Source organism: the organism of the source record quoted next, unplaced genomic scaffold (assembly GCF_019419815.1).
Source record: "Pyrus x bretschneideri cultivar Hongxiangsu unplaced genomic scaffold, Pyrus_bretschneideri_v1 Contig11, whole genome shotgun sequence".
Taxonomy (NCBI): Eukaryota; Viridiplantae; Streptophyta; class Magnoliopsida; order Rosales; family Rosaceae; genus Pyrus; species Pyrus x bretschneideri.
In genome coordinates this window covers 4,659,756-4,668,469 of record NW_025999402.1, presented here as the reverse complement: position 1 = coordinate 4,668,469, position 8,714 = coordinate 4,659,756, and the positions used below count along the sequence as shown (strand labels likewise).

Sequence of the window (8,714 nt, the reverse complement as noted above, 5' to 3'; positions counted from 1 at the left end):
AGCAAAGGCAAAATGGCGATGACATTTGTTTGGAAAAAAAAAAAAAAAAAAACACGATAGAAATTTCATTTCTTTCCTACTATTTTCACAATATTACCTATTCCCTATTTTCACAATCTTATCTATTCACAAATCCTACAAATATTCATAAATCATACAAGTATTCATAAACATTTACCAATATTCATGTCCAAATAAATCATAAAAATCACTATACTCACTATTTTCACAAACCACCTAAACCCACCACCACCAACCCCCTAAACCACCAAAACCCACACCATCCCCGTCCCCCTAAACCACCTAAACCCACCGCCGTAGGAAAAGTAATCAAGTGTATAAAAAAAGCAATTTTATTACATGAATCCTCACGCCACCACGCTTAGTTTAAGAAAAACTAATGTTTCTCAATACTAGACCAACAAGGTTCATATCATCACATACTACAATCAAATCCGCTACCATTTTTTTATTCGATTGTTACGAATCCTGGGGTGAGACTGCATGCACTGGGAGTGCCAGAGAAGGCTGTTGCTCTTGCTTCCCTTGCTGTGGCGGTTCTTGCTTCCCTACATGTTCTTGTCCCTGCGGCAGCTCCTGCACTAGTTGTCGTGGCTCTTCTTCTTGTTGCTGCTGCTGCTGCTCCTCCCCTTGCCAAGTCCAAACAATGTCCTTCAGAGCTGGTCTGATATCTTTCTTAATGACCTTCTGATACTCCAATGTATCTCCACTAGACTTCTTCACTTCCACCAGATGAAAAGTCGGGGTGATTTCAAATATCTCGGCGTCAATGCTCAGCACCCCCTTCCTGCCTTCCGTGGACCCTTCCATTTTCAACAATCCTCCATCCCGCTTCTTTATTTTTAGCTTCAGACGCTTGGCAATGTCCTCCAGCTTAGAGATGATGGTGGAGGCCATTTTGTTGGATGTAAACCGCACTTCCTTTTTCTGGTCTGTCTGCTCAAACAATCCAGACAAGTCAAAGCCTGCGGAGTAGGAGATGATATCAAACGCGTTCAAGTTAGACGGCTTTGATAATTCTTGCTTTGACTCGACAGAAGAATTGCTGTCTTCATTTGGTCCAAAAATTGCATCAACATCCAGAGGGGATGGCTCCTTCATTGGTACCTCAGCAATTTCCGGCTTTTGGACCAAACCCTTGCGGAACCAAGAACTCTGCATAATCTTGGCAATGGATATCCGAGTATTTGGATTGGGGTCCATGATCTTTGACAGCAAACTGCGTACTTCCGGCGAAAACCAGTTAGGAAATTTGAACTCGCCCTTACCAATCTTCTTATACATCTCCATCAGATTTGAATCGTGAAATGGGAGATAGCCAGCCAATAGAACATACAATACCACTCCACAAGACCAAATGTCAGCTTTGGCACCATCATATCCTTTCCTGTCTATTACTTCTGGAGCAACGTATGCAGGGGTTCCACAAGTTGTATGAAGCAAACCATCTTGCCGCTTAGATTCACCAAGGGCACTCAATCCGAAATCTGAAACCTTTAGATCCTCATTCTCATCCAAAAGTAGGTTTTCTGGTTTCAAATCTCGGTGGCAGACTCCTCGACTATGGCAGTAATCAACAGCACTGATGAGCTGCTGAAAATATTTCCTAGCAACATCCTCCTTTAGCTTGCCTTTGGAAACCTTGTTGAAGAGCTCGCCGCCTTTGACATACTCCATGACAAAGTAAATCTTGGTTTTGCTGGCCATTACCTCATAAAGCTCCACAACATTCGGGTGTTTAATCAGTCGCATGACAGAAATTTCTCGCTTAATCTGATCAATCATTCCAACCTTCAAGATCCTCTCTTTATCAATTATCTTAATCGCCACACTCATACCGGTTTTAAGATTCCTTGCATGATGAACCTTGGCAAAGGTTCCTTGGCCTAGTATTCGCCCCAATTCATACCGCTGCATCAACACACTCCCTTTGTTTTCCATTTCCGGCTAACTATTCTTGTACACAGCAGAAGCTACTTCTACCCGATAGCGTAATATACAATACAGAAACTATATTCTCAAGAATTTAAAAGTTCAACCATCTTCATAGACATCATGTTTCGACAAGATGTGCCCACCTATATTTCTCACTGAAGTAGGCACTTGAGCATAGAATCTGAACTCACTGCGAGTTTTTTCAGTCTCATCATTGATAAGCAAGGGCAGCTCAAACAAAGCTACAACCTCATCGATAAGAGATGGCGAATTCTCAACCTTGAAGCACATCTTTCAGCATTCCCTGGCTTTCGTCTTTGATAACCCAGAGAAAACTGAAAAAGATGACTTGGTTCAAACTCAAACGGATACAAAACAAGGTAGCAAGCAGTCAAAGAGCGAAACTTGCCAACAACAAACATAAAGTGCTTTAAAACCGTTGAAACTGTTTTTAATAAAAATATTTTTGGAATCAATTCTTAGTAAAAGTGCAAGTAAATAAATGCTTTTGTAACCTAAAATTATTTTCACTAAAAGCGTTTTCAAAAATTTTAAAAGCACTTGCTAACAAGTTCTAAATTCAGTGCATAAGTTGCAGCAAATTTCGAAAATAATGCGTAGTTTTCTGTATCTTTCATATTCGAAAGCTGTGAACTTCATCATCTATTTCAGCAATTTATAAAATAATTTGAAGGTTTTAATTTATTTCAACTTCTAGTAGGTAAACAATTCAGCAACATAATTACTTCTTAAATTCAAGATATTCAATTAAAACTCATCCAAAAAGAAACAGGGAAAAACAACCCATTTCCCAGCTTCAAATTTCCAAGATTTCAGCATCTCAACAAGGGAAAATAAAAGAAAAACTCAAATTTTCTAGGCAATCAAACAGGAAACAGATTATAAAAAATATAAAAATATAAAAAATAAAAAATAAAAAATTCACACTTGACAGAACCAACAAATAGAATTAAAGAAACGAATAAAAAGATTCGAGCTTTACCTTGGAATTAGAGGTAGAAATTCTCTCCCAGTTGGAAAGAATGAAGAACAGAATTTTGGTTTGCTTTTTGGATTCAAAGCAAGATAAAGAAAAGCGAAAAGAAAACCCAAATGGCTGTAGTGGTGTGTGGCTATCCTTTATACGCTGTGCCTAACGCGCCAACGCCAACCAATAAATTTCCGAATTTTTTCTCACTCGTATTTTTTGGCTTCTTGTTTGCATCAGATCACAGCACTGCGCACTCACTGTTCATGGACATAAATACAAAGGCGCCACCTTTTTTTCTTAAATTATTTTCCAAATTTTAAATAAAGTATTCGTAAAATTAGTATAATATCTGTTTTGTTTTGCTAACTCCATGCGCTTTTGTTAAACGGAAGCCATAATAACAGGAAATGGATCCACCACCTTAATGTCCGGAACTTACGGAATCACAAATTTGAGCCGAATTTGATATTTCTCATTAACTCATTTCGTTGATCCACCTCATACAAGTTAACGATTCCAATTTCTTTTCACACAAATGTGTAGCTCAGATTTACGGATCTCTAGGCATCGGACACTAAGGTTCGAAGTAGATCCAATTCCATAATAATAGTCATCATTTGCTTACCTTAAGTGCTTGTTTAATAAATAATAATGCTTTTGTGAGAAGGAATTTGTTGGCTGAGTGTTTTGTTGAAAGTTTCATTGTTAGAGGTAGAATCATGCTCGTTTGTAACTACATCTACAAATTGCTATAGTTTATATGAAAAAAAAATTAGGAAGCGACTCGTTTGGAAGTGTTTTTAAATGAATGAAACCGTTTTACAAAAAATGTTTTTAAGTTCCAAAAACACTTGAAATGCTTTCTTTTCCATAATTCATTTGCATTTTAAATAAGAATTGGAAGTGTTTTTAAAATTGGTAAAATGTTTTTGATGAAAATATTTTCAGAACAAATCATTGGTTAATATGCAAGTGAATCCTAAAAAAACCTAACAAGAAACACATAACTAAGGCTTTTTCAAGGAACACTTCAGGTTCTTTTTGGTTTCAAAAACATTTTCAGTTATTTTGAAAATACTTCTAAACGACTCTTAAGTGCTTATTCAGAAAGCGCTTTTACCACTTATAAACACTTCTAAATTTTTTAATTCAACAGAAAATATTTTTAATTGTTAGAAACCACTAGAAAACTCAAATCTGATATCATTTTGACAAAAAAAATAAAAAATAAAAAATTCTGATATCATTAACCTTAATCACTACGATATTAAAAACATTCAAGGCAATATTTTGATTTTGATTGGCGTTGGGGTGCAATGCATATAATTTGGGTGGGCGGCGGGCGATGCTTCATGACTCGAACATCTTTGGCATTGTCACCCAGAAACCAATCACGACACGACAACGCAATTAATATTCCAGTTTTTGGTATTAGCAGAGGTTTCAACTGCGACGGCTGCCCACCCTTCACGTCCCCCTCAGCGATTGCTTGCTTGGCACCACACGAGCCTACTTGTCCGTGTCCCGTTACCCTCCCTGGGGCCCCACCGTCTCCCGGGTCGGAGTTGGCCGCGCGCTGCTCCATACAAATTCAATGAAACGAACCAAAATATATGAGCGTTGGAATCTAATTATATTTAGAAAGTTGGAAAAAGAATGCTAGCACTGAGAGAAAATGATTGAATTTGAAATTTAACATATGAAACATATGGTCGGAGAAGTCTAGAATTTTCAAAAGCATGTGGGTTTTGCAAGTCGACCATTAAGGGAAGAATTAGGGAAGCTTCGTGAAACCAATCAACAAACAAAATATAATAAGCAAGCCTTTTTTTTAATAATTTCTTTAGCAAAAAGAAAGCTTAAAGTTGGTGCTTGGCTTCTTAATCTCCCTCGAACCTTCTAGTCTCCCACTCGTACTTGTTTATTGAGTTGTTTTCTTGTAAGAAACAAGTGTTGTGTTGCAGTATTCAAAGTCAATCAAACACTGTTTTTATTTTTTTTTCAAGTATCAATTATCAGTACTGTATCATTATCCAAAGCTATCAAGTATTGTCATATATTTTAACTTTCTTGCATGATAATGCTTAATTGACTCGGGATATCATTCTAACAGCGTCCGAGGTGTACACATATTTCCCTCCAACCGTGGGAGCTGGAGAATAGATTTGTAGAGTCGCGGAGCTGTTCTGTGCTGCTAAAAATATAAAAGCCATCTTTTGTTTTAGCAGCAAGGAAAGTTGTCTGTAAGCAACAGCATGTTCAACATATATAACTCAACGTTGCATCACTAAAACAACTAAAACGTTTGATTTTTCCTTGTTTTGCAATCTAAATATGATTTAGCATCGAATAACATAAGAGATTACGAATCGTCAAAGATAATGCGGTACAGAATTTTATCGTTACATATTTTAAAATAAATGTTGAATCAAGTCTCCTGTCACAAAGAGATTACAGCACAGCCGGGCACACCTGGGAGTGTTTTTACACAAACGATGTGTTAGACACAAGTTCCAGTTTACCTTTGTTCCCATGACGGAATGGATTCATCAGTCCAGTGTCTCTTTGTTGCCACGATTAAGAGTCGGAAAGATTGGATATGTGTTCCATAATGCTAGCTGTGTTCGAATTACAGGCATCTAGTGCAGTGCATACGTCTGTTGTTTCGAGGTATTGCTCTGCATTGGCAAGCATGAGTGGGGCATACTTGAAAACGAGCTTCTTGCACTGTTGAAAATTCAAGCGGGTTACAAGAGAACCATATGAAGGTACTGAAGCAATGGAACTACTTTAAACGGTTAGTATCATCTGTCCCAAAGATAGAGAAGAGAGACATTTCAACGGAAAAGATTTTGAAGGGCCGTGATAAATAACCAAGTGATTAATCTGTTAATGCATACAGCAATAAAATTCTCATATATGAATATCAGTTTTCAATTTGATCTGTTAAAGCATTCATGAAAATCGGGGAATAAAACACACTTTTGATGAGAACATATGAATCCATGGATATTGACTAATATTCTTAATTTTCCTCACCTTTTTGGTATAGTACTCCACCGGACTGCATGCCTTCAGAAGTAACTCAATAATCTCCAGCTGACAGAAAGCAAAAATAGAATTCAGTTGTCTAGGTGGCATGAAGCGCCGTTGGATAAAAACCACGAGAAATTTCTTGCGAGTAATAAGTTATCAACAATCACGAGAAAACCCAGCAGTCTATTTTTGCCAATATTTGAAGTAAAAAGCTCCAAAGTTTTCAGCTCTCCTGGAGTAATAAGTTGATAACTCATTTTTGTTTGCGGTGAGTAGCATTTCTGAAAACGTACATCCCACATCGCTGACAAATTTTCAACACAGTTTTCCGAGCAAGAAGCCAATTGCAGAATGCTACTAATAAGTAGATAGAAAGAACTGTAGGTTTATTCGGGCCTAGACCCTAAAACAGCAGTCTAACACTGGTCATGTGTGGCAAATGATTAAGCTCAATTCACATGTGCGGTAGCTTGTTAACCTTCGTAAACAAACTAAATATCAACGACAAATAAAAAAGACACATGCATTTAGGGCTCCAAGTTTTCTTCTTAAGCTTGTGGATTTGATGAATATGATCATGGTTCCATCTTCTAAGTTCAAAAAGATAACGGTAACCATAATTTATCACAAGTCATCTAAAAACTGTGGCTAATCAGGATCAACAAGGTAAAAATTAACTTCAACACATCAAAATCTGATACGTTCAGGATTTTCAACCTGGTTATTACATGCTGTCTTTGAAGACATGCTTAAGCTGCAAGTGCGATTAAGATTCAAGAACAGATAGAAGACGATATAATAATTTACTGACTCCATTCTATTTACATCCCAAATGCACTTTGAACCAAATAATGGTTGGAAACTATTGTCTCATGTCGCAAGCTGTTGAATAACAAGGGCTAACGTCAACTAGGGTCAGGACCGTAACGCATGATTCGCTACTGATTGGCATGCTGTCTCTAACACACCTGCCTAAGTTTTGATTGAGCCGAATTCACCAAACCAAGTGGGGCAAACTAAAATCTCAAAGTCCATAGCAAGTTCAAAGTTTACTTATTTCCCAAACACTCTTCCGATTGTCAACTGATGTTTTTAACCATTTACCCAATTGAAGTCAGAAATTAGTCATATAGTAAAAGCAATAACAGCAATAACACCAGCAACCAAAAGTAAGAAAATTTATCAACGCATGAAAATAGTACTACGAAATATGCAAATTTTCATATAAGAGAAACCATACAGAAACGCAAACAACAGATATCAATCTATCGCAGTCGTGTCATAGTTTAGTGACTCCATTCCAGTTACAATCCGAATACACCTTGAGCCTCATGATAGTCGGAAACTATTGCCCCATGTGGCAAAATATTGAATAACAAGTGCTATAAGGGTCAGGGCCGTAACCCTCGAATCAATGCTCCCTAGAAAACTGTCCGTAAGACCGGAACAGACCTGCCTAAATTTTGAGGAGCCGAATTCACCAAACCAAGTGTGGCAAGGTAAATTCTTATCAAAGTGTACAGTAAGCTCAAAGTTTACTTCTTTCGCAAATACCCTACCGAACCGATTAGCTAGTGCTACTGATAGTCTAATAGTAAAAGCAAGAACATCTATATCATAAATAACCAAACAACAGACAACCTTAATCAGAGACCAAAAGCAATAAAATTTGTCAACGACGTACAAACAGAAGAACCAAGTTAGCAAAACCATCCATGCAAAAACACCAACATCCAAAAAAAAAACAAACAACATAGACAGATATTGAATCAATCCTAAAAATCACAGCTTTTGCCTTTTGGTGCTGAGAAAACGTGGGAAACGAAATAAGGAGCAAGTTTGAAGTTATAAAGACTCTTTAAGAATTTTCGACGTTGGAAGAACAGACACGAGCGGAATCGAAATCCCGAACAATCGGAGATACATAGATATTTACCTGTGATTGTCAGGGAGGAGAGAGAGAGAGAGAGAGGTGGAAAACTGGATTTTTTGGAATCCCTCTTCTCTCTTTCTTATTTGTTTCGAAGTGTTCGGGGGTGGGGATATGCGTTGCGTTGCCGTTGGTGATCGTTTGCCTTGTCATCTTGTTTGTTTTATACAGGAACAGCTTCCCCATCTGGGTTGGGCTTGTGTGTGCTAAGTAACATGTGACATGGACTCCTTCCTACGTGTCACATTGGAATTTGTGATCTTGCCCGTAAAAGGATCATCTCCGTATCCCTTTCTCCAAATCCATTAGTCCGGAGATCCGAACCATTGAAATTTAATCTAACGGCTACAAACAGGGGCTCACTTTAAAAGTTATAGTAACTTTAACCGTTGGATCAAATTTTAATAGTCTGAATCTCTGAATTTAAAGGATTAGGAGAAAAAGTTCTGGAGATGATCCTTTCCCTTACCCTGTCAACTGCGTATCCACGTAGGATTGGGTTTGTTTTGCTTTATGAGATATTTTTGGTGTTTCTTGTTTCTACGGAACTAGTGACGAAACTGCATATCCACAAACAAGTACAACGGACATTCCGAAGAGGCATTATTTTGATAAACATTCGATTTTTATATACTAAACAAGGTTATCACTTCTCTAATTTCTTTTATTTTTTTCAATTGGGGACCCGTTGGTGACAGTCCATTTTTCTAAGGATCGGAAATACTCATAGAGAGCATTTCAGCCTCCATTGATTATGTGATTCACCAGCGATAAGAATCGAAATCAAGATATGTTGTGTGG

The 8,714-nt window shown here is 37.5% G+C and overlaps 1 protein-coding gene and 2 long non-coding RNA genes across 3 annotated transcripts; all 3 read right to left on the bottom strand.

The window, feature by feature from the left end:
* Positions 1-335: 335 nt before the first annotated feature.
* On the bottom strand, positions 336-2,095 carry LOC125467835 (CBL-interacting protein kinase 2-like). Its single transcript, XM_048575485.1, has one exon. It carries the CDS (start codon positions 1,960-1,962, stop codon positions 481-483), a length of 1,482 nt encoding a protein of 493 aa, XP_048431442.1. The 5' UTR covers positions 1,963-2,095; the 3' UTR covers positions 336-480.
* Positions 2,096-2,160: 65 nt separating this feature from the next.
* Positions 2,161-3,328, bottom strand: LOC103962177. Its single transcript, XR_007255028.1, has 2 exons — positions 2,960-3,328; positions 2,161-2,291 (listed from the first exon to the last, which is right to left on the bottom strand). It is a non-coding gene; the product is annotated as an uncharacterized LOC103962177 (long non-coding RNA).
* Positions 3,329-5,256: 1,928 nt separating this feature from the next.
* On the bottom strand, positions 5,257-8,043 carry LOC125473122. Its single transcript, XR_007255030.1, has 3 exons — positions 7,920-8,043; positions 5,987-6,046; positions 5,257-5,674 (listed from the first exon to the last, which is right to left on the bottom strand). It is a non-coding gene; the product is annotated as an uncharacterized LOC125473122 (long non-coding RNA).
* Between the last annotated feature and the right edge of the window lie 671 nt (positions 8,044-8,714).

Bases quoted from the DNA above. Each gene is read 5' to 3' on its own strand.
- LOC125467835 (XM_048575485.1), bottom strand. From the start codon at position 1,962: ATGGAAAACAAAGGGAGTGTGTTGATGCAGCGGTATGAATTGGGGCGA.